General features: G+C 34.0%; 4 protein-coding genes across 25 annotated transcripts; 2 read left to right on the top strand and 2 right to left on the bottom strand.

Annotated features, from left to right (window-relative positions):
• The first annotated feature begins 478 nt into the window (after window positions 1–478).
• LOC111919272 (adagio protein 3) lies at window positions 479–3,163 on the top strand. The gene is made up of 3 exons (XM_023914869.3): window positions 479–847; window positions 1,289–2,331; window positions 2,404–3,163. The coding sequence occupies exons 1-3, from the start codon at window positions 567–569 to the stop codon at window positions 3,000–3,002; spliced, it is 1,923 nt and encodes a 640-aa protein (XP_023770637.1). The 5' UTR covers window positions 479–566; the 3' UTR covers window positions 3,003–3,163.
• Window positions 3,039–10,278, bottom strand: LOC111919273 (phragmoplastin DRP1C). Of its 2 annotated transcripts, XM_023914870.3 has the most exons (16): window positions 10,147–10,278; window positions 9,979–10,042; window positions 9,366–9,470; window positions 8,717–8,818; window positions 7,805–7,855; window positions 7,552–7,613; window positions 6,883–6,973; window positions 6,579–6,643; window positions 6,095–6,289; window positions 5,121–5,240; window positions 4,973–5,043; window positions 4,645–4,870; window positions 4,483–4,533; window positions 3,842–4,097; window positions 3,602–3,741; window positions 3,039–3,421 (listed from the first exon to the last, which is right to left on the bottom strand). In XM_023914870.3, exons 1-16 carry the CDS (start codon window positions 10,276–10,278, stop codon window positions 3,296–3,298), a joined length of 1,857 nt encoding a protein of 618 aa, XP_023770638.1. In that variant the 3' UTR covers window positions 3,039–3,295. The 2 variants fall into 2 exon arrangements, with proteins under 2 accessions (XP_023770638.1, XP_042754738.1); XM_042898804.2 differs by lacking the exon at window positions 7,805–7,855 and having other exon boundaries at window positions 10,147–10,269.
• A 940-nt stretch (window positions 10,279–11,218) lies between these two features.
• On the bottom strand, window positions 11,219–13,060 carry LOC111919270 (uncharacterized). Its single transcript, XM_023914868.1, has 5 exons — window positions 12,760–13,060; window positions 12,500–12,665; window positions 11,785–12,406; window positions 11,556–11,721; window positions 11,219–11,457 (listed from the first exon to the last, which is right to left on the bottom strand). Exons 1-5 carry the CDS (start codon window positions 13,058–13,060, stop codon window positions 11,219–11,221), a joined length of 1,494 nt encoding a protein of 497 aa, XP_023770636.1.
• Window positions 13,061–18,774: 5,714 nt separating this feature from the next.
• On the top strand, window positions 18,775–24,016 carry LOC111919274 (uncharacterized). Of its 21 annotated transcripts, none has more exons than XM_042898795.2 (12): window positions 18,778–19,097; window positions 19,212–20,244; window positions 20,674–20,752; window positions 21,010–21,045; window positions 21,163–21,284; window positions 21,366–21,542; window positions 22,246–22,347; window positions 22,448–22,705; window positions 22,837–22,928; window positions 23,001–23,059; window positions 23,191–23,416; window positions 23,807–24,016. In XM_042898795.2, the coding sequence occupies exons 5-11, from the start codon at window positions 21,165–21,167 to the stop codon at window positions 23,286–23,288; spliced, it is 906 nt and encodes a 301-aa protein (XP_042754729.1). In that variant the 5' UTR covers window positions 18,778–19,097; window positions 19,212–20,244; window positions 20,674–20,752; window positions 21,010–21,045; window positions 21,163–21,164; the 3' UTR covers window positions 23,289–23,416; window positions 23,807–24,016. The 21 variants fall into 21 exon arrangements, with proteins under 21 accessions (XP_042754725.1, XP_052625448.1, XP_052625449.1 ...); XM_042898796.2 differs by having other exon boundaries at window positions 20,663–20,752; XM_023914873.3 differs by having other exon boundaries at window positions 18,780–19,097; window positions 19,212–19,245; window positions 19,934–20,244; window positions 20,628–20,752; window positions 21,010–21,284.
• Window positions 24,017–26,187: the final 2,171 nt, after the last annotated feature.

Here is a 26,187-nt window from a genome sequence, read left to right as displayed (position 1 = left end):
ATTTTGTGGTAGACATACAAAAATATCTTCGGCTACGATACACGTCACATCTTGTCAATTGCGTTTGCACCGCCCCACACCCTAAATATCTTCATGTTCAATCGTTTTTTATTTTGTTATATGATAAAACTGTTACAAATTGTTTACTACTAAATTTTGATATAGATCAAGTACAATTAAGATAACAAAAAATCATTATTAATAAACAAGCCTGCTATAAAAATGATAAAAATATATAATGCTCTTCTTGATAAATAAATACATTGCAAGTATTGCATTTATTGTTTTATGTCATAAAACGAACGATCGACATGTATGTAAGATGACTTTGGTAATAAAATAGTATTATGATATGAGAGTGATGTATAAAGCAACACGTGTCCTGTTTTACGACGCGTCAATTTCGGTAACATGAAGGAAGAAAAAACAAAAAAGTTAATTTATTTATGTATGTCTTCCGGCGGATATTTTAAAAGTGGGATATTTTGATGGGTTTTTGAAAGTTCAATAAATATCTATCTCTCACCTTCCATTCACCATTCTATCTTTTCCTTGCTTGACTAGCCATGGGGATGCCTATAGACGATGAATCAGACGATCTTCAGAGGATCAAGAGGCTAAAAAGCGCCACCGATGACGACGACTACTGCTACGACGACATAGACGATGAGGAGGAGGAGAGCGGTGGTGGATTTTCGTTGAGGTTAGGCGAGTTTTTCAATCCGATGATTCCGACTTCAATTGTGGTTTCGGATGCTATGGAACCAGATTTTCCTATAATCTACGTTAATAAGGTATTCGAATCCACCACCGGTTATCGTGCCGATGAAGTCCTTGGTCGGAACTGGTATATTTCCACTTTCTCATTCCGATTTACTGCTTGTTATTTTTTTTAGTTCAAAGTTTCCCTTCCGGTTATCAAATTAGACGCTCATATGAGAGTGGACGGAAAACATGTGCTCTTCTTGTAGATCTCATAGAAAAGAGGTTTAACGAGCTCTGTGTTTTAGATTTACTTATTGAATCTATGCGTCGCTTGGTTTATTTTTGCATTTGTATCAAATTGTTGGATCTGGCTCCCAGTTTCAGTTATTTTCCAACTGGAACTTGAGAGTTGGCTACAATTAGGTTGATTGATATCGAATCCAACAGTAGGAGTTCTAGGGAGAAATTTTGCATGATAGTTGAAAAGCATAATTAATAGAGTTAAATGCAATGTATTTTTCACTTTTATTTCTTTTTATTTGTAGTTTGAGAAATGTACTTATTTGGAAATGTTTTGCCTCAGTCGTTTCTTGCAGTACAGAGACCCCCGAGCCCAAAGACGGCACCCGTTGGTGGACCCTGTGTGTGTATCAGAGATCAGAAGATGTCTGGAAGAAGGAATCGATTTCCAGGGAGAGCTTCTCAATTTCAGAAAAGACGGAACTCCATTGGTCAACCGACTAAGACTTGCTCCAATTCATGGTGATGATGGCATAGTCACACACGTAATAGGCATACAAGTATTCACAGAAGCCAAAATCGATCTAAATTCCATATCCTACCCTGTTTTCAAAGAGACTCACAACAACGACGTCCAATCTCAATCTCAATCTCTGTCTCACTCTCAATCTAATCAACAAGTAAGTGATAAATTCCACTCCCCAAACATCGAGCAACAACAACAAATCGAGTGTGGGATTCTTCAACTTTCAGATGAAGTAATGGCTCAAGACATTCTGTCTCGATTGACACCCAGAGATGTTGCTTCAATCGGATCTGTTTGTAGGCGGATCCGCCTACTTACAAAGAACGAGCATGTTAGAAAAATGGTTTGTCAGAATGCTTGGGGAAGAGAAGTGACAGGTGCATTAGAACATATGACTAATAATAAATTAGGATGGGGCCGTCTTGCTCGTGAGCTCACCACTCTTGAGGCTGTTTGTTGGAAGAAACTAAGAGTCGGAGGTACAGTCGAGCCTTCACGTTGTAATTTTAGCGCATGTGCAGCTGGAAACCGGCTTGTTTTATTTGGTGGTGAAGGAGTTAACATGGAGCCAATGGACGATACGTTTGTTCTTAATCTTGATGCTGTCAATCCCGAGTGGCGGCAGGTGAGCGTCAAGTCGTCCCCGCCAGGGCGATGGGGGCACACACTTTCCTCACTTAATGGCTCCTGGTTGGTGGTGTTTGGTGGGTGTGGGAAACAAGGATTGTTGAATGATGTGTTTGTTCTTGACTTGGATGCCAAACAACCAACCTGGATACAAGTGTTTGGCGCTGGTCCACCCCCGCCAAGATCTTGGCACAGCTCTTGCACCATAGAAGGATCAAAATTAGTTGTTTCAGGTCCGCAGTTAATTTTAATTTTATTTTAAACATGTTGTTAAAGTTGGTTTCTTATTATATCTTTATCTTCAGGCGGGTGCACAGACGCAGGAGTCCTTCTGAATGACACGTTTATCCTTGATCTGACAATGGAAAAACCGATGTGGCGAGAAATCCCGACTTCACCGGTCCCACCCTCTCGACTGGGACACTCGCTGTCTGTTTTCGGAAGAACAAAAATTCTCATGTATGGGGGTCTGGCAAACAGTGGTCACTTAAGGTTAAGATCAAGTGAGGCATATACGATGGATGTAATGGATGAGAAGCCAGAATGGAGGCTTTTGGAGTGCAATGGGTTCACAGGTGTTGGGACCCAGAGTGCTGTTGTCCCACCGCCACGGCTTGACCACGTAGCCATGAGTATGCCATGCGGGCGGGTTATAATATTTGGTGGTTCCATTGCGGGGCTGCACTCCCCTTCTCAGGTGTTTTTGTTGGACCCTGCCGAGGAGAAACCATCTTGGAGAATTTTGAATGTGCCTGGTCAACCTCCCAAGTTTGCTTGGGGTCATAGTACTTGTGTTGTTGGGGGTACCAGGGTTCTTGTGTTGGGTGGTCATACCGGTGAAGAGTGGGTGCTTAATGAGTTGCATGAGTTGTGTTTGGCAAGCAGGCAGGATGTGGACCAATGAATATTCATCTTTCTTAATTATTACTATAATATAGGATTTTGTTTCCAAGTTTTATAATTACCACAGGTTTTCCGTTGTATGTTTATAAAACTTTGATATGTATATGTATTTGAAGCTGAAAACAGTAACTATCGTAACACATCAAATTGTTTTTTAGCAAATCAAGTTCTTGTCTTTTCAACCTTAGTACACAACATAAGATGATGACGTACAAATGAACATTAACTTGTGTGAAAGTAGAGAGAGTTAGTTGTACAGATTTGTAAACGTGACGAGGCAAGGCGCTTACTTTCTCACTTCCATGAGACTGAATCGATTTCGTCTCTTGCTGACTTGTAGAGGTGAAGTCTCTTGGATAAAGTCTCTTTCTTTTCCATGAGCATTGGATCTTCGTCTAACATTCTACCAAGTTGCTCTTTCTGCATTAAAACATTCATCACCATTTAGTAAATTAAATGGTATGATGCTTATTATAACCAACTTAACTAACAATCATGGACTTTTTTTCTTTTGATTATAATATATAGGTTGCCATATGATCCACCTAATACAGTATATTACGGCATTGGAACAAATGTTTGCTAAAAAAAGATATCTACCTCTTTTCTACCGATTTGTGCATAGAAGAGATTGAGCAAAGATCTCCTTGCTTCTCGGACTTGACAATAAACAACAGCCTTGGGGATGGTATTCTTGAGAGTATCACAAACCATTCCAATATAAGCAGACACATTTGATCCTGATCACAATCATTCATTTGAAAAATAACAACGCTACAGGTCAAAGTCAAATATATATAGATCAAATGGGAACATGGATGGATAGGGTAGGGTGTTTACCAATCTTTCTGAAGTGATGATCATTGTAACGATCTGCATTTGGGTGGGATGTGGTTGAATGCTTGTTATTATGGATGTCTCTGGGGTTGTTATCTGATTCAGCATGAATCTTACGAAAAAATTCGGCGGTCAGATAAGTTGATTCCATTTCCACGAGGCGGCTAACTGTTTTCCGGCTTTCATCACGGAAATTTTCCAGTGCTTCATTTGAAGCAGCTGCTATCTCCGCTTGGAGTGATGGGAACCGCTTCAACTCCTGTGTTCAACACACATCATATTCATATCATCAAGTATTATTCACTTCTGAGAATATAATAATATTTGCTTGCTCTTTGGTTGCAAACAAGAGTGCTTGTGTTTGTGATTGTGATTATACTGGACACTCGACAATTTGTGTCCCACCCAAAAAGAATTAGGTATAGAAAAGTAAAGGCAGAAACTCCCTCTTGATCTTTTGCATATGCAAAAGACGACCCCTCAACCTCATCCCATGAGTTATCGTTCAAGCTATGAGCTTTTTCTAGATGCAAGCAAGCTAAATTTGGGTGCAGTGGCATAAATAACTTAAATTCAAATATTTCACTCAGGTTATACATGGTAGGTTTTAGGGTTTAGATCATGTCTGTATACGATTTACTTACCACCGTCTCTGCCATGGATTTCCTCACAAGTTCTTTCAAAATGAAGTGTACCTACATACAGTTAATAAGTTAATTCAATGAGAGGGAAGCAACCCCGAGCTTGTGTTGTGTTGTGTTGTGTAAGAAACAGCAATAGGTATATAAGATGGAAAATGTACATACGGCATCCACAGAAGCTTCAGCTGGTCCCTTGAAGTATCCAAGAGATCCATCTATTAGTCTTCTGTATCCTTGCTCAGGGGCGATCAAGTGGGGTTGATAACCATCAGCCTCTGAAACTACTTTTCTCACATTACTGGTAGACAGGTGGCGCTCTAGAGGAAGCTTTTTCAAAGCAGCTGGTAGTTGATGATCAAACACTCCATATATCCTATCTCCACCTGCTCGCCTGAGATTCTCCCAGAATAATAATAATAATCACTTTTGAAATTTGCAGTCGACTAAATTAACAACTACAGAAAATGTCAAGTAAATATCATTCATGCATTACCCTCCATCAAGGTGCTCTTTGAACACGCGGTCAAATGCACGACACATTTCCAAGATAGTATAAAGTTGTGCCTGTTGAGGAAAAACAAAACAAAAAACAAAAATGAATATTTAGCAAGTATTAAAAAAAAAAAAAGTAAATAATATACCCCTCCATCTACTCCGATTGGCCTGCCAATACGGTCCAGCTCTGCATTGATTTCATCAATATTTCTGTTTATCAAAGCAACTATGCTTGGTATCTTCTGCCTGATAACACTCTCTAAATGCTGATTCAGGAAAAACAGAAACACCACCGCAAACTTGTCAAACAGTAAAATCCATATGCAAATAAATATATCTATTATTCTAGTTAGGGCTGACAAAACTGTACCATGGAAAACCAACCCATATGTTACCATCCGAACCAAGAAACTTGGTAGCCAAGATATTTGGTAGCTAACATGTTTAGTTGGTAGTACCGTACCAATTGATCGATGTTGGTACGGTAATAGTATAAAAATTGGAATACCATGGTAATACTGTACCAACCAATTCATTTGATATATATATATATATATATATATATATATATATATATATATATCAACTGTTAATTGTATTTAGTGTTTATTGTTTTAATAACATTATATTAGTCATTTGGTCGTATTGGTCAATAATTATTACCACGTTAAAGCACAATATTAAAACGTTACTTTAGCGTTACTTCAGTAAAATTCTTTTGTAAATTAAAAGAAATACGCAACTAATTTCTATATTACACATCAAAATCCCGATGTCATTGCTTATTTTTAAATCTTATAATAGAAAATTAAAAGAAGTTGGTATATACCATTACCAATTTGTACCAACCAAACATGTCGGTAGCCAAATAAATTGGTACCAAGTATACTTGGTACGGTACCAAGTATACTTGGTACGGTACCAATAGCAATTTTTTTATATCAATTATAGTTGGTACAGTACACGGTTTACAGAAAAATGAATTGGTACCGTACCAATTTCACCCCTAATTCTAGTAAGACATTAGACATACAGTAAAACCTTACGGGTTACCACCTTTGGACTGCTAGGGTAAGCTAAGAAAATATGTATGAATGAAGATTAAAGAGTGAAGACTGACCCTGGACAAAAGCTTTGCAAGATATACTGAACCCATTTTATGTGCCAGGTGTCCATAGTCGGGGCTAGATTCAAAATATTCCTGTTCCTTTCGTCGAGCAGCCATCATGTCAACATTCTTGTTGATATCAGCTTGTGAACGGTTTACAATTCCAACCCATGGATGCTGAAGCTTGTAGGATCTTCCCTCAAGAACCTGTCATATTTTTAATCACACCAACACCAACCAAACATTTTTAACTATAACCAATCAAGTATGGTTGTATGTATTATATGCACATTGGACTAGGATTGAGGCAGATGTCAATGCAATCCTCTGTCTCACCCAAAAAGATGGGATTGGGGCTCTATCCCCTCGTCATTCACATCCTTTTAAATACTTGTCAAGTCCCGTATTATGTATATATATATATATATATATATATATATATATATATATATATATATATATATATCGAAATACTCGTGAAATGATAATCACATACATCCAAACAATTGGTTCCCGCATCCATGAGATCAAGTTTGGTGACCACTCCAAATGTTCGGTCACCTACGAAAATCATTAATTTAGTATTCTTAAATCAAGACCGATGTCAATGGGAGTTTTTTTTTTTTTTTTTTTTTTTTTTGAAATTCCTTGTCCCACCCAAAAAGGTTGTACAGGTTCTCGATATCTAGTATATACAAAAAAAAAGGTGTAAGTGCCCTCTCGATCCTCATCCTCAAAAGTATCCCTAGAAAGCTTGTTGAGTCTGGTCCAATCGCAACATGCAAGAGTTGATAACATACCTGAAGGATCAACTTCTCTAGCAAGCTTTATAGCATCAGATGTGGCAATGTCTTGATTAGCAGGAGAAATTGCTAAAATAATGCAATTCGGCTACACCAATAAGAAAACAAATTATTAGATATAAAACGACTAAACTGATGATGGATGAGCCATGTTAACCCACCCTTTTTAATGTTTTATGTTACTACTAAACTAAGATTCTGTTTTTTTTTTTTCCGAAAAGTAAGTGCTATCTGGATAAATGATGTTCTAAAAGTATTTTAGACGATGACAACATACTTGGGGAAGTGGAAGAAAAGAGTAAATGAGGGAAAATTTGTAATGAGCTACAACTTAATGGAGAAAGCCTCATTTCGTTGACTTTCTATGTTGTCATTCTTTCTGTTAAGTCCGTTAATTAAAAAAAAGGATATACATAAACATAATACATAAGATTTGGAGCTGATGTCATGTGTCATGATGCGGGACGTTTAACCTGACTCTCTGATACACGGTCTCAATTGTGAAGTAGGTTTTAGTCCAAGCTACACTACACTCATTTGTTAATTATTGATTTTAGTGCTAACTTTTGTGTGTAAAAAAAACATCATACTGCTTGTGTGAAAATCAAAGTTTTCATATCATACAACACAAATTTTAGCAACAACTAGCAGCCAAGGTAATCCTACCTTATCAACATAAGAACGGACCATCATTTCAATATCTTCAACAATGGAATCTGGCTGTCCCTCTGCAAATATAGCCCATTACTTTTTTAAGACATGTTATACTGTGTTTGGAATGAATGAGTAGGGACAATATTTGAACCAAAAAATGTGGGACAGGGACACCGTGCTCTTATCATCCCTACAAATTTTGTCTAGTCTCATCCCATGAGGCTGGAAAAAATGATGTTATACATAAATACTAGTAAATGCTCACCTACAGCAACTTTTGTTAACCCAGGAAGGTCTATAAGAGTCAGGTTCACAACTATAAAAGCAAAAAACTCAAAACTTAATGTTGATGTATCCAAACTAACTATCGAAAGGAAACATTGAAATGTGACCATGTACGTTTTTAAATATTATAAGTCATGGATCATGAATACCACAAAGGAAAAGGGAATTCAGAACACAGTAACATACATACACTCAAGAATTAGTACTCCCTCATGTGACTTCAAACTTTTTAGGTTAAACAAAACTTTATGCATCTTCTCAAGGTTATCTTCAGTCTAGGCCTTTGGTTATATAGGGTAAAAAATGGAAAAGATAGCAAAATACACGTACTTTCATTTACTGTTTTTAATTATATTTCACAACATATGTATATTGAAAAATCTACCCAGTTATAACAAAAACTGTCCAAATACTTTGCTATAATTAGGTAGATTTCTCAAAGTATAATGTAAACTAGGAAATTTTTGGAAGTACAACGCTGTAATTTGGTAGATTTTTCCCAACTAGAAAAAGTCAAAAGTACAGTGCTATCATTCGGTACATTGCTTTAATAAGAAAAAGATGACAAGTACAATGTTTCAATATAAAGAAATGAAAGTAGGATGCTAAGGTACACAAATAAATGGAAGTATGTCGCTCTTTCTTGTATTTAACCATGTTGTATATCATGAGTGGAACCTGAAATATAATTTTACATGGTCTCTACACCTAAAAAGAATATTGATGCATTCATTCTAAATGCGGGATCTTTTGTTTATAGTAATGAGATGTTATATATGGAAGAGAATGTAATACTACTAAATTTACTCCCAAGAACTATTTAGCCTTCCCATGTTGGCTACCTTTATTCAATAAGTAACCAACTACCACAAAAAATAAAAATTTAGGGTACCATTTGGAGAGTAAATACAAAGGTGAATTGGACGGTTAGATATCGCCTTTGATTTCCTAGTAAGACGCTCTGTTTCATCTTCAATCTCCTTACGCAAAGCAGCTGCTCAAGGAAAACCAAAGAATTAGTGTTATAATATATGACTTTATAGGCAACACATATGAATCTGAGTAACTTGTTTACATGACAGAAGGAATAAGAATGATTTTCATAGGGAAACCAACGCTAATTTGTACAACCAAAATAATATCATGACATAATTTAAAGAAATAATATGTCGTTAATGAAGATAACCAAACAGTTCAAATTAAAGAAACATGTGGCATCATACTAGTTATCAAATGGAGCTCAATCTTTCTTGGAATAATAATATTTGATCATGAATGCTAGTAGTGACATCATACCCGAGTTGATGTCACTGTAATAGCTAACTATAATTTCATAAAGACTACACACTCATATGTATTGTATGTGCAACATTTCTACAGTTTAAGGGACTAAGACTCTATGTTGGCCTTGCTAAATAAAGCCTATCACTTCATCTTTTCTGTGTATTTCTTTTTCCTCTGTAAACCTCATGCTAAGTCACCAATATTGATCAAAGAAACTCGAGAAAAAGATAAGAATCAAGCATTTCTAATTAACATACCAAAATCAGTGAACTTTTTCCTTGGAGCATGAAGAAATTCTGCATACTCAGTTCCCCTCTCTATTTTATGCAGCTGCAATACCAATGGCCTCCTTGTAACAATACCTTATAGTTCAAGAACAAGAAAACATCCACAAAAGAAGAATGAAATGAGTCAGGCCTCCTTGTAACAATACCTTATAGTTCAAGAAAACATCCACAAAACAAGACATGTATTTCCTTTTTAGCTTTAACATTTCTGATGAAAAAAGATGCATTTCAAAAGATTAATTCTTCCATAATCTTTCAATATACTTGAAAAACATTGCCAAACAGTCCTCCTTTATACCATTGAGGGAGAAACATGATAATCCTTGTTAGCTAAGTCTCTTGCTCCCCCGGTAAGTCTTTTCGTTTTGAAAGAACTACCGTGCTATCATTAACAATATAATATCACCTTTTGCTAATTAAAATTTAAATGTAAGCATCTTTGTTCCTAAATGAAGTAATGCATTACGTTTACTAGATATACATATATAGTCTCCAGAAAAAATACATAAATGTAAATATACTCGTACAGGAAATCCAATAAGTGCACTAAAAATCAGTAGACTGAATCGTTATATATATATACCAGATCCACGAGGTAGGAAATCTCTGCCAACAATGCTTTCCAACACCGATGATTTTCCACAACTCTGATTATTATTTTTTTACCAAAACAAAAATGGAAATGGCAATGTTAGGTTGATAAAGCAAAAACAAAAAGATGTGATTTCCATAAGGAAGTATATAGGCTGACCTGACCACCAACGACGGCGACAGTAGGAAGAGCTTCCCAAAGAGACATGCCTTCGCCTCCATGATCTCCTAATACGGTACAAGCCATCTGTATCCTGTTAACGAGCCCAATCAAGCTCTCCATCGTCGCCATTATTCCCGATTAGGATCTGATTTCCCATGATTACTTATCTGCTACAACAATGTGGGTTGATTTTCAGGAAATTAGATTAAATGAAGAATGAATTTGTGATTTAGGGTTTTGCTTCAGATGCAGATTTGGGCGAGAAAAAGAGATTTGAACCAAAAGAAAACGGTTGAGTGGGACGAAGATTGTTAAAAAGTAATGATCTAGTGTGCGCACCCACATTTTAATGTGTAGATTTAAGGGTGTATATAGCACCAGAGGCGGATCTAGGATTTTAATAGATTGGGGGTACAAAAAATATAAGGTATTTTTTTCAAGTCGGGTCAAAATGCATTCAAATAAAAGTAACAAAGTTACATTACAAAAACATGTTCAAATACATATTATAAGTTTATAATTGTCCTTTACGTGTTGCCATATCTTGGAAACGATCAATTACAACTTCATTTGTAACCTTCGCCAATTCTTCTTTCTCAATTGCACAAATCAAAGAAGCATTCAAAAAATCATCACCGATCCAGTTTCTCAAATCCGACTTCACAAGTTTCATAGCCGAAAAATATCTATCCACTGTTGCGGTTGCAACGGGCAAAACTAATGCCAACTTTACTAGTCGATACACCAAGTAATATGAAATGTGTTTTCTTGTTTCCACCATGACTCTAGAAAGATCGGCGATTCCATTCAAATTAGAAAAACGAACATCTTCTTTTACAACATCATAATAAAAATCAAGTTGTTATGCAAGATTCCTCCTTTCCACCTCCGTAAAATCCTTTGGATATAACATACTCAATTTCACTAACTTTGATGCTTCAAATTGCGAAAATGAGTAACAAGGACTCAAAGCCGCCATATTTGTAAGCAATTCGGTGCTTATCTCGCTAAAACGATCACAAAACTCTTGAAGTTGCATATCAAGCACCATGGTAAGGAAATCAACTTTTTAATGATGTTGATTGTTGATGTCGGTATTTTCTCTTCGGTTCCTTGCATAATTTTCCGACATGTCTACTTTTTCAATTTCATACTTTTCACAAAAGGAATATACTTCCTCAAGAAGATTTTCAAAACCCTCATCTCTAAACTTTTGCAATTTTTTCTTTGTTATCTGTACCAAGGAAACTGCTTCAACTATGTCTTGATCTTTTTTTTGAAGAGCTTGAGATAACAAATTTGTAAGTTCTAAAATGTGCAACATCAAGTGCAATAAAACACAAAATTAAATGTTTCGAAATACAATGTAACACCATGTGCTTGGCTCCGGCTAAATCCATTTTTACCTTTACTTTCAACATATTCAAGGACTTTTAGAACCTTCGGCAATAAAGAAACCAAACTTGACATTGTTCTATAATGAGAACCCCGACGTGTATCTCCAGCTCGTATTAGTGAAAGCTCTTGGTTTAGACCTGTCCCGGTTTCAATTTCACTGATACCAATTGCTTCCTGCACTCACTTTTTATAACCTTCACGAATCATATCTTTTTGTTGGCAAGAAGCACAACCCACATTCACAACAAGGGAAAGCATGTCAAAAAAGTTTCCAACACCAGTGTGATTTCTTGCAACCGCCACAACCACCAACTGAAGTTGGTGAGCAAAACAATGCACATAAAAAGCCGAAACATTATCTTTTAAAATTAAAGCTTTCAAACCATTAAATTCACCTTTCATATTGCTTGCCCCATGATAACTTTGTCCTCTTACTTTTTCCATACTCAATCCATGTTGATTAAATAACGAGTCTATGGAATATTTAATAGATTTTGAAATTGTATCTGTTACATAAATAACACCTACAAATTTCTCCTTAATAAGTCCAAGTTTATCAACATATCTCAAAACCACGGCCATTTGTTCTTTCTTTGATACATCACTCGACTCATCAACTAATAATACAAAAACATCATCACCAATTTCTTGGAAGATAGCTTTAAGTATTTCTTGTGAAAAGCATTGTGCAATATCTTTTTGAATCTTTGGTGAAACCACTTGATTATTCTTTGGGGCATTTTCTAATGTAACTTTACGAACATCCTCACAAAGTTTCCGAATGACTTTAATTGTTTCCAAGAATTGTCCTCTATGCAAAGACGTTTCCGACTCATCATGCTCACGAAATGGTAATGACCTATTAAGTAGATGTCTACACACCTCAACAAAAGCGTTTAATCAGATGCGATACTATTTCCTTGCACTTTCACTTTGCTTATGAAAGGCAAACGAAATGGATTGATTTTGTTTCACTAGATCTTCACATTTTTCTAAGGCTCTATTATAAAAACTATTAACCCCACCGACATGCATTAAAAGTCTATCCAATTTGTTCCAACCATCAAACCCTTTAGTAACAAATGCATCATTACCAGCTTGTTTTCCATATATGGTCTCTAAATAAGTAACAACATAAACAAAATGCTTTATTCTTCTTAATACTATACTCTAGCCAAGAAGCATATTGATTAAACCATATACGGACAAAACCTCTAAACTTATTCCCAATTTCTATTTTCGGGAATTTATGGCCGCGTGGTTGACAAGATCCCTTAAGCCAATAACAACATCGTATTTCATCTCTTTGATTAACATTATAACTCAGGATTCTTGGTCTTTTAGAGGGATCCGAAGGAAGATTATCCAAATCAACTACATTAATAAGCGTTGTAAAATTAGATGTACATTGAGGAAGTGGAACAGAAGTACCAATATTGGACTTCGATGTTGATGAAGATGGACATGGTGTTTTCCTTTTAATTGATGTTATCTTGTCAAAGTAGTTTTCCATATTTATGTCCAAAATCAAAATACACACAATATCAATTAATCTACTAATTTACTTTTCACAAGCTATATAAACTTAAACATATCATCTAATAAATAGCAAACAAGAACTATACATATAAAACTTCATAAATTCACAAGTCTACTTAGTTAATATTCCAACATTAAAAAATATCAAAAATTAAAGATTAAAACTCATAATTTATAAACTAAGTTAACATTTTAAGGTTCAAAAGTTGTAACTATAATCACGTAATTCACATCCATATATCATCTTATCATCTTCTTTTATCCTCTCTAACAAATGAATTTTTTTTACCATTTGTCACATTCTCATTTAATTTGTCAAATGTCATTTTGTGGTTATTTTAAATTAATTTTTTTTCCACATGTCATTTTATGAAATTTTCTATTTTATTGAAATCCACATAATATTTTAATATAATAATTACAATAAATATAATAATAAATGGATATCAATTTTATTGATAAACTTACATTTTAATTTCAAAATTCCTAAAATTAAAGTTTATTAGTTTCTTTTTTTATTTAAATTATTTGTTTAAATTAAAAGATAAAAAAGCATTTGCATTATAATAATTCATTATTTTTCTTATTTTCTTATAAATTCAAAGTTCTCAAGATTTTGACATTTATATTAATTTTTTTTAAATTAACTCATGTAATACATGAGTCTCACAGCTAGTTTTAATAAATAAAAATTATTTTGCTACATGTCCTCTTCTCCTTCATTATGACATTTGTCATTTTCTAGATTTTTTTGAATTATTTAATACCCAGTTGTTATTTTTATACTTTTTTCTTTTTTATTCAAATTCCACCTATTAAATGTCATCTTACATTAATTAATTTTATTACTATATATTAGTTAATATACATAATAACTTTCTATTTGTGAATTCCTCTTTATATTAATATATTAATTAATGTATATGCATATTAATGTAGATACTCCGTTCCATTTGTGAATTGATATTAATTAATTTATTAGTATAGATTAATTAAGACCAAATTACATAAATGGTCCATGTAGCTTACCAAAGGTTACAAACTCAGTCGTTACTTATTTTTTTTTAATGAACATGGTCCTTGTGGTTACCAAAACTTACATGAATGGTCTTTTTTTGCTTACGCCGTTACTTTTGGTTCTTTTAATAAATTTGTGTAATACATGGGTCTCACACTAGTACCTAATAAATGAAAATGATTTTTACCATATGTCATGTGTTCTATGCATTTGGCACATGTAATTTTATGAAAGTTTAGAATTAAAATAAATTCATATGTCAATTTATGGTTTTCTTAATTTTCATCAATTCAAATGCCACATATTACTAATTTATATTTGTAATGTATTTATTATATTAGATTAAATTAAGGGGCTGTTTTTTTGTGAAGATCTGCGCAACCACTTTTATCTGCGTAGCGCACACATATGCCATCGTAGAGTGTTTGTTTTTTGGAAATGCGCAGATCAAAAAATGTCTGCGTAGGTCGTCTTGGCGCAGACATGGGCCACTGTCTTCAAAAGTCTTCAGACCTCATTTTAATCTAAACAAAAAAAAACATAGGCCACCAGTTTTTTTTTTCTTTCTTTTTTTGCTGAAAATGCATTTTTAATTTTTATGACATGAAATTAAGTTTGAAAAATCAATTTATTTCATCAGCTGCAGACGTTAAAAACAAGCAGTCTTCTTATTACAGATTGCAGACATTTGGTTCACCACTTCTGCTGTAGAGGCTTGCAGATATGGTCTGCAGACTGCATACATTTTGGCTTAAAAAAAACAAACAATACCTAAATTAAATGTGACACCTAATGCAAAAGACTGTTTCTAACTCCTAAAATTAAGATAGGTTCGGGCTTATTTTACATATCTTAAATGGGTAGATATTAGTATCTATTTGTTAACATGTATATTAATATTATATTATTATAATTTGAATTTTGCCATTCTTTTTATATTGTTCATTTAATAAACTTTTGATGTAAGGAAAGTTACCTTTTGAAAGGAAAAAAAACAAATTCATTTTACTATAAACATGTTTTGGATTTCATTTTGCAAAAATTTGGGTATAGGGTTTAATTTAATTTCCTATAGCCTTGTATTAAACTTTCAAGCAAATTTCAAATGGAAAATATATTTTCTAATTTCAAAAATCGTTTAAGTTTAGCAAAAAATATTACACATTCTAAACTATATCATATTTCTTGACTTCCTATATTTTTATGTTTTGGAATTGAATCATATTTCTTGACTATTTATATTTTTATGTTTCGGAATTGAAGTAAGGTAAATGGTACAAAAAACACTCTTTTTACATAGAAATTCGATTTTGACACTGTGTTTTTTTTTGTGTCATTTTGGCACTGTGTTTTCAAATTTGTTACAATTCTGACCATTTGACCGGTTAACCAGGTTACATGCTGACATGGCATGATGACGTGTCAGTTTTGATGACGTGGCATGCTGACATGATATGCTGACGTGTCAAAATTGATTTTTTTTTCCACAAAAAACACTAAGTTTTCACTTTTTTTCGATTTTGACACTTAGTTTAATTTTTTATTTCAATTTTGACACAATGTTTTTTTTGTTCCAATCGAACATCATTTATCAAATTTTGTTCAATTTTGTCTATTTTCCATTTGAAACCGTATAAATATATTTTTTTTATTACATTTCAAACCGTATAAACATATTTTTTTCGTTTAAAAACCATATTTTTATTTAAATACAAGGTGTATTTTTTTTCTTACATTCAAATCATTAGTTATATCATGAGAATCAAACTAACCATAAGCTTCTAATAAGATGTAAAAATTTGATGGGTTGCAAACTTGATATCCGAGTTTTGATCGACTACACGCCTTCAAACCTCCAAACACATTTTAAAGTTGCATATTTAATATAAAATACAATTTTTATATAACTAATACATATTTATACATAAAAATATGGTTTGAGTGTAAAAAAAATGTATTTATACTAAACTATGGTTTTTAAATGAAAAAAACATATTTATACGGTTTTAAATAAAAAATTGTCAACATTGAACAAAATTGGAAAAAATGATGTTCGATTTGGAACAAAAAAACATAGTGTCAAAGTTGAAAGAAAAAATTAAACTTAGTGTCAAAATCGAAAAAAATGAAAACTTAGTATTTTTTGTGAGAAAAAAATTCAATTTTGACACGTCAGCATATCATGTTAGCATGCCACGTCATCAAAACTGACACGTCATCATGCCATGTTAGCATGCAACCTGGTTAACCGGTCAAGTGGTCAGAATTGTAACAAATTAGAAAACACAGTGTCAAAATTGACACAAAAAAACACGGTGTCAAAATCGAATTTCTGTGTAAAAAGAGTGTTTTTTGTGTCATTTACCCTTGAAATAACGATTTATTGTTAATACTAAGTGTGAAACTCGTGTATTACACGAGTTTATTAAAAAAAAATTAATATCAATTTGTAAACATTAAACAATTATTAAAGTAATACTTTTACATATTAAACAATTATTAAAGTAATATTTTTACATATATACAAAGACTTTATTGAATAAGTATGTAATTGAACTCAAAGTACTAAAAATTAATAATGAATAGGGATGTCAAAAAAACCCCAGTGGGACCCTGCTCCCGCGGGACCCCGATACCGTACGGACCAAATTTTTAAAAATCCCGGGAGCGGGAGCGGGAGCGGGGGCGGGGGCAAAATTAAACCTCGTTTATTTTTGGGACCAGGGTTAGGAGTTTGTATTTCTGTCTCGTACTCCCGCGGGGCCCCCGGTTGTACATTTATGTAAAAAATATATATTTAATATAAAATACTCATACAAAATAATTTTTTCCAATTTTAGGTTTAGTGTAGGTTTCATTTTCCCGTTTCCAATTAATGGATGTTGGAGATGTAGTGAATTGATCATATATTTTTGGACATTTAAGTATTTTATATTTGTAATGTTGGATTTGTGGTATTTTATATTTGTAAGATTGTTGGAATTGTCGTTTTATAATGTTGGATTCATAATGTTGGATTTTTAATTTTTTAGTTTCTAAAAGGTTAGGCTTTAAACTTTTAAAGTTATTAAAAATAGTTTTTTTTAGCCTAAAACAAAGCAGTTTTTATCAAAAAAAAATCAAAATTCAAGCCTATAAACCAGGGGAACCGGGGCGGGACCGGGGGCGATAGAGGTAATCGGGGGCGGGACCGGAGGCCTATGTAAACTGGGGATCCGGGGGCGGAGGCAACAACTTATTTCGAGAGCGGGGGGTGGGGGCAGCTATTTCTGTTCCCGTTTGGTCCCGTTGACATCCCTATTAATGACATATTCTAATTAGGTGTTATAAATCACAAATTTCCAAATACTTCTTTGAATACAACTGTAGATGTCTTATTGCTAAGGTTATCGTCATTGTCTAAAATTAATATTTTTAATTCATCTTTGTTTTTAATTATTGACAATGCAATGTACAGCTGCCATGAGTAAATATTCGTTGTCTCAAAATGAATAAATAAGCACAGTGATATCATTGACAACAGGAAGCAGGAGATAGTAACATTTAACAACTATATGTATTGGTTATTTTGCAAAAAATACACATAATAAATCTAGCAATAAACTGAACATAAATGTATAACATAAAATTAGGGATCTAAGTTCAAAAAAACGGCATGAGAGAAACAGAAATATTGTTTGACGTGGTGGATATAGCACTAGATCTTCTATTATCTAAATAACTTTTTGTAGTTTTTCTTTTTTCTTTATCATCATTAGATAATGGACTTATAACATTAACATTATAAATAGATTGAAAACTTAAATGCTCATATCCATATGATATATTTAGGTTGACATTTTCTCTGTCACCGAGAATATTTCTAAAATTGTCTGAATATCTTAAATTTTGTTGCCGATAACCTACGTATGTTGTATAAAAGTAAAAGTAATGAATAATAACATATATCGGTAACGTGACATGAAAAAATGATATGATATAAAACAATATTTTTAATCGAAAATTTACAACAATAAAATTAATTTAACATGTAGCTAAATAATTACCAAATACCATGTTAGACATTACATTCGATTTTCTATTATCCATAAGTCGTTTGTCTTTAGGATCAATAGAATCCATATCATGTTGGAATCTATAAAATAATAATAATTACTGTAATCTAATTATAATGAAAAATTAATAATTATAGTATAAAGAAGAATAAAACATTTTGTTTATGTTGTTACTTATTTAGAGACCATCTGTGGAAAACAAGCCGGTAATGATGCATTTGTTACTAAAGGGTTTGATGGTTGGAACAAATCGGATAGACTTTTAACGCATGTCGGTGAGGTTAATAGTTTTCATAATAGAGCCTTAAAAAATAATTATTACAGTAATTATTAATTTTTCATTATAATTAGATTAAAAAATAATAATTACTGTAATCTAATTATAATGAAAAATTAATAATTATTTTTAAGAATTAATTTAGTAAAATTTAGATATTACAAAGTAAAATTTAAGGTTTTCTGTTTATTATTATATAATATATTAAATTTCTCTTTGCTTAGCTACAGTAAAATTGATGCTTTTTGGTCAGGTTTGGTCCTTTGTTTTTTTTTGGTTTGTTATCTTCTGGATTTATTGCTGGCTATTTTGTTTTGGGCAGTTTATGACAATTTGAGGCACGTGTAGGTCGTATCTTTTTTTCACCGTTTTTCCACCCTATCAGCTTGGATTGCTGTCAAGCAACAAGAAAACGGAGACACGAAACCTAGAGGCGCCAATGGATTCACCCCACCTCTTTTTCCACAGTTCATCAATCTCTTCCATATACTGTAAGGTCTTCTAAATTCATTGAATCTTAAGATCTAATGGCGATTTTCGATGAAAGACCGGTTTTCGATGAGTCGTATAGTCGAAGTGGACGACGTTATCCTCGGAACGGCGATTTATCATCGAATCTTCAGGTCTACTTCTTTCCGGGTTTAAACCTTAGACAGTCCAGGTAAAGCCATGAACCCTATTTTTCGTTTCTTTCGCACTTCATCACCGTGTCTGATCTCCAAGGTACTCTTCTTTAGCTTTTAGGGTTCCTAAAATTTCTTATTTTTGAAATCAGGGGAGGAAATTTATGAATCATCTTTTCACTTCAGGTACGAGACCCATGTCGATTACACTCTGATTTTGATCCGATAGTTCAATAATATCAGGGCATGGTTGAATACGATTAGGGATGGCAAAAAAGCCCGAACCCTATGGGGAAACCCGAAACCCGATCATTTCGGGTCGGGTAACGGGTCGTTATCGGGTTTTTTATCGGGTTCGGGGCAGGGAGTGGGTTATCCTCGCCCCGACCCGCCCCGCCCCGATTATATATATATATATATATATATATATATATATATATATATATATATATATATATAATGTTCAAAAAATTTTGGTTCAAATATAAAATACTTATTGTGGACAATTTATTTAGTTATTAACAATCTGGTGTTAATAATCATTTTTATGTGTTTTGACGTATTAAACAAAACTTAAATCAAATAATTTTTAATATAACGTCCAATTTATTTTATTAAAGTGATGCATCATGTTTTTAATTTAAAAGAGTTGCTAGAACATGTATATTTTATAAGACATTGGGGTACCCTAAAAGAGAATAAAAATTTCGTTATCAATTGTTGTAAACCCGATAAGATACCCGAAACCCGACGGGGAAACCCGAAACCCAATGGGGCGCCCCGATAAGATACCCGAAAGTTATCGGGGCGGGTTTGGGAATCCATGCCCCGCCCCGAACCTGCCCCATTGCCATTCCTAAATACGATCTCACAGACCTTAATAGCGAAATGGACGGCTATTTTCAATTATTCAATAGCGGAAAATGGTGGAATCGTTCCAAGTTTTTGTATTTACACCAGAAATGGTGGAATCGGCCCAGGTTTGTGTATCTACACCTTAGCTTTTACCTGAACTTTTTGGAGCTCTTTCTATCCTCGATTTCCTTTATCGCTTACTCCATACTGCCATTCATTTACACTTCCTCGATTTTTTGTCTTTTGAGGTTTCCTTTCGAAGGGTTGGATTGGTTGGAGGCAGCATCAAGCTTTTTCGAAGACATACATACCCTTTCATGTTATATGGCGGTAATACCAAACACCTATATACGATTAGCTAATCCAATCTGTCACCCAATGTGTTGTTGCATGAATTTAGGAATCTAGGGTTTAATAATAGAGCATCCGTGATGTGATTTAGTTGCAGAAGTTATAAGGTTTCAGTCGTACTTTGTATTTATTTCTTCTGTTCTATGATCCTGTTCTTCAAGGAAGATGTAGAGGCTTAAAATCGTGTATGTTTTGCATTGAAGAATTAGACATTTTTGAAAAATAATTTATATTTTTTTTTCTGGATTTCAACTGATTTGAGATGAATTGCAGTATGATTTTGTGATTTTCTTTAAAAGTGTATGTGTCATTGCTGTTGTAAACTATTCAAAGGCGACTCATCTAATTTTTTTCATGTATAGGTTGAAAAAAGTAGGTTTTGTCTTTTCTTGAACAGTTTCTATGCAGTTTACCTTATGCAGAAAGGGCTGCTTGATTCTTCATCCGGTACTATACCTTGTAGTGAGTTGACACTTGGTTTCTTCAGGTATTGCTCTTGCCACTTATGTTATATTTATTAAGAATTAATGGAATATAGAGTGGAATTAGAATCAACGGAAGTCTTTGGTACGATGGAATAGGTGAAAGAATTGAATGGTTTATTTCATTGGCATCAAAAAACACATTCGTTTTGTCCCATTCCTTCCATTTTTCTGATATAATTGGAATGGAATTCTGTAATATAGTTCATTTTCATGTATGTAAACTATAATGACATTAATCTTTCTACAATGCTTCAAATAGGGGTTTTTCTGTCCGTTTCTTGGAGCAAAAATTGGGGTAACAAGAAACAGGAGAGGACTTCAAAAGGGTGTTTCTTTTATATGTTTTGGGCACTCTGTTGTGCCCTACTGCAAGACTGAATGTTATCCCTTCTTTTCTTCATTTTTTTGACAGATATGGATTCTATTCATGAATATAATTGGGCAAAATTCTTGCTTGATAAGTTAGTTAGGGAATTCGCACGTTTTCGCCAAGGCAAACAACGTGCAGTTGGTGGGTGTCTTTTGTTTCTTCAGGTAAACAAGATTTTGTTTGTTTTTTTTAATGATTTAAGATTTGTTCTCTCTTTTTGGGTTGTTAATATTTACATTTGACAGCTTTTTTACTATGAGAGTCTTGCAATTGGAGTCCCTGGAGAGCTGGGCCCGGTTGTTATTCCATGTTTATCTGAGCTGGGCCTGATTGTTATTCCATGTTTATCTTCATGGACAGAAGAAAATATTTCCGAGAGAGAAAAACAAGAGAAAGAGCTTGGTGGTTATAGATCTGGAGAGGTAACATTTATGTTTACAAATGTAGTTAGTTCCACATTAGGAATTATATAATGAGCTAACTACAAAATAACCGAAAGTAGGAAGGTAATTATTACAAAAATGACCACCTTTTCAACATTTATCACAAATTTATTAACTATTTTGTGAATGATTTTCACAGAATAACTTTTTTCTTCGTATAATTGCTCTTTCAGTGGTCTCCACTACAAAAACCATAGAAAGAACTTCTAAATTTATTTTTGAGCAAATGATATAAAATTCTCTAAATTTTGGTTTCTTGATAAGTTAGCTGGAAAGCGTGCCTAAAATATAGTGGCTTTTAGTAAACTTGCTTATTTCACAAAAAAAGATGTAATTTCGCATTGGCGATAAAAATTTACCAATTTTTTTTAAAGATTACTATTAAAGCAATTTCATTTAAAAAGGGCAAATTTTAAGAAAAGCCATAATATTTTCAGCCTTTTACCTGAAAAACCCTTACAAATTTCTTCTTTCAGAAAACCACTGATAGTTTGAATTTTTTTTATTTGCCTACTAAAACCTGTTAGCATGCGATAAATGCTTACAAGGACACAACCCAAAACAACTTAATGTGATATACCTTATGTTGGTTAGAAATTATATTTTAGTTGGTGAATGATGGCTTAAATTACAAAAGACCAAATTATTATTTTGTTTCTTTTTAATTTTTGTTATGGTTTAGGTGATTTTTAAGGAGAGGGGTCTTGGGGTGCATGTTGATACGCTCCCAGATAGTCATAGAGCTTATCTTAGCCTGGCCCCACAGGAAGAACACCAACACCTGGTACTACTGGATAATAATAATAATAATAATAATAATAATAATAATAATAATAATAATAATAATAATAATATTAAAATACGTGGGCATGAAATTAATGTAGGAAGGTGGAGGTGTAAGTGTGGTTATGAATTACAAGGACCAAGTTACACTACCAACAAAAATCAAAGCTTTCGGGTACAACAACAATGTGAATGTGAGTATGAGTGTCAATAATAATAATAACAATAATACAATGGATTACGACCAAAACAACGGAATCGGAATCCGAGTCGGAATCGCATACTATCAAAACCAATGCCCTGTTCCAAACTGCACTTTCAATGGGCAATACGAAAACCTATCTGACCATTTCAGCAAGGTTCGTTCACATATCTGCTTCTTTATTTACTTCTATTTAGGTTTGCATTTGGGAAAGCTATCAACAATCTAGAATAAGTGAAAATCATCAAAACAGAGAAAACAAACGCATCACTCCATTTGGTGCAGTAGCCTTTTCAGGTCATTTATCAAATGTTGAGAATGCTTCTCAATCTCACCTCCTCTAATCGATTGGGGATTGTTTATGTCAAGGTTGGATTTAGGTTAGTGCTTCTTCGTAAGTTTTCGTTGTTTCTTTCTCAAATTGGGCTAACCGGTTTCTCTTTGTCTGACAGCAATGGGTGTGTGACGGACTTCGTGAGGCCGACGCTAACCATCACCAAGGTGGTTGAAGGTTTGATTTTTTGTTTTCTCTTTATTTGACCCCTAATTTTTTTGTTTTCTTTTAATTTCTTTGAAGATTCTATTGACCGAATGACTGATGAAGAATCAACAACTGTGTGTTGTTTCATTTTTTGTTTTCAGCTAACTCTTACCCAAATTGCCTTCTCAAGAACCTACATAGGATGCCATCTGTACCGATGCAGAAAACAACACATATTTTCAAGGGAAAGATGATATAGGTGTGATACCTGGTGATTGTCTAGGCTGTGGAAAGTATCGTGTATGGGGAAAACCTTAAGTTCTTGGTCTTAGAACCAGATTGAAAATGTTATTTTCTATCCACAACCAAAAACACCCAAACCAGCATGTGAGTTTACCATCTTTTTTCCAGTTTGACAAACCTACTTCCAACTTTCTAACAAAAACAATAGTAATAATAATAATAATCAAAACTTTGATGGTTTTGGCTGGGCTAATAGTTGAATTTCTTACCTAATGAAGTTTAGAATTAAAATGCAACAAATGTCATTCTACTTCCCGTTGGTTCCTATTATAACATTTCACTTTAAAAAATCTATCCCATTATATATTAACAATGTTTCTATATTGAATGCAATAACTCACATCGTTAGAACTTAACATGTAAGTTAATTTGCTAATGTATACTTTTAAACATGAAAGAAAAGAAAGTTGTTATTTAAAATTTCAAAATAACTATTTATGTTTATTTATCTAACAGTTCAAAAGAATCTTGCAGGATGTTATACCACTTGATCTCGACAAGAATTAAGAAGAAGTTGATATTTCATGCTAATATATGAAAGTAACTTCCTACATCAGTACATCTTGCATTAATAGCAGATGAGTTGTACTTTTCATTTCCGTGCAACAACAGTTACAGTGACTTTGCAAACATCCTTCCAATAGTCATGTCTTAATTGGTTGTAATAAAATTTTCTTATTTGTATTTTTTGAGCAGATATTGGTGATCGGCTTTTAGCTTTTTCAATAGGCACGTCTTAATTGGTTGTAATAAAATTAAATGTGCGTGCCCACGAAAGGATCTAGGCACCAAAAACGTAATTTTTAGAAGGTGATCTTGGAAATGTTCGATGTGGGGAACATAAGTAGTTTTGTTGTGTTAAAGTTTTTGTCCAAATTGACACCATGTACTTTTTTTTTTGTGAAAAATAGTGATTTTAACAGTTTTTGTCCAAAATGCTCATACATATTGTTTTTTTGATAAAAGAAAATAATAATTTTAACAGTTTTGACCAAAATACCACTACATACTGTTCTTTTAGTAAAAAAATCACTACACCATATAAATAACTGATAAACAAAAGTGTAAAACTCTGGTCTTAACCGAACCCCGCGGAGCGGGGTTTCACATCTAGTTAGGTATTAACATTTTGAATTTGAAGCTTGAAAATCTAAAATGACGATTCCTCGTAAATTTCATTATTTATAAATTTAAATTTAAATGTTTAATATTTACACATTCATATTTAACTTTTGTTTTAATCAATCAATGTACCTTTCATATTTAATTGTTTTAATCAACTCGTGTAATACACGGATCTCACACATAGTGACTATTATCATCGGCTGTGGCAGGTTACATCCGGTCATAAGGGTCATATGTGAAAACTTCCATAAAGTTTGTTACCTAGATGTGTACAAAAAAAAGATAGTTACCCAGATGTGAACAAACTGAAAATGTGAGAGTAAATTACAAGAATGGTCCATGTGGTTCGTATTGGGTTTGTCGCCGTAGATAATAAGGGTTTCGCCACTTAACAAATTTAGGTGAATGACTTTTTCATAAAAAAGGATATCAGCATGCTGGGGACTTAACCATGCTGGGGACTTAACCAATCCATGCTGATGATGACATCAAAGCTTTTTATGAAAACCGACATAAGGTTGATTTGGAAAGAATAGTCTTTTAGTGTGAGGATACAACCTATGAATATGTCGTTAGTGCTTTCTTTCTTCCCGTTATCCATCTCGACAGTGAATGTTTCGTTTAGTGGTTGTGGTTTGTGTTTGAGTAAGTGCTTAAATTTATGGCTAACAAAGCTCCTCTCCACACCACTATCAAATAGTATGCATGCATAAGAGTTATTGAGATGGAACGTACCTGTGACTAATGTGGGGTCCTCCACTGCCTCCTCCTGACCCATTTCCAACACTCTTCCTGCATTGCCAACATTTCTTGCCTTTGGGCAGTCCCTCTTGTAGTGCCCGTTTTCACCACACCCATAACAAGCTTTGCTTACTCCTCCGCTAGGGGCTTGATTGGTTGGTTGGACTAGCGTCTTACAGAATTGGGTTGTGTGCCCCTTTTTGCTTCAATTAGTGCATTGCAACTCTCGACAAGGTCCATGATGATGGAAGTTACATTTGTTGCATTTCGGGAGGTTCCCAACATATCGACTGGGAGGTGTTTGAGTAGCAGGAACAGTAGAAGCGTGAACTGCCACAATTTGTTGTTTCTTTGAGGGCTCTTGATATGACTACCCTTTTCTTTTGTTCCAAAATTTCTTCTTGCCACTACTTTCCTTGGGCTGCTCAGGGATAATTTTCACAGAGTCTTGGCGATTTCCGTGACCTACTAGAGTCTTCGCCAAATGCTTTGCACTGTCGAAAGTAAGTGGATTGGCAGCTAACACATTCCCTTGGGTCGGGGGTGTCAATCCCCATATGTATCTTTCCACCTTTTTACTCACCGGGGGTGACCATCCCGGGACACAGAAGAGCCAGGTTACTAAACCTAGCAGTGTATATGCACCGATATCAAATCCCTTCATCTTTAGGCTCCAGAGCTCCTACTCTAGCTTTTGCATCTCACCCCTTGGGCGGTACTCTGCTAGCATTAGTTCTTTCAAATCATCGCAACTCATAGCATTGGCTATCAGGAGATTCAAGGACTTGACTTGGCTGTTCCACCAAGTGAGGGCTTGGTCTGTAAACTTGCATGCTGCAAATTTTACTTTGCTAGTCTCGGGGCACGTACATATCTCGAATATTGATTCGGTCTTCTCGAACCAATGTGTTAAAGCAATTAAACCTCTAGTGCCATCGAAGGACTTGGGTTTAGTGTTTTTGAAATCCTTGTATGAACACTCCTTTGGG

This window comes from Lactuca sativa, chromosome 3 (assembly GCF_002870075.4).
Source record: "Lactuca sativa cultivar Salinas chromosome 3, Lsat_Salinas_v11, whole genome shotgun sequence".
NCBI lineage: Eukaryota > Viridiplantae > Streptophyta > Magnoliopsida > Asterales > Asteraceae > Lactuca > Lactuca sativa.
Note: the sequence above shows the minus strand (reverse complement) of the source record. Positions and strands in the feature narration are given on the sequence as shown.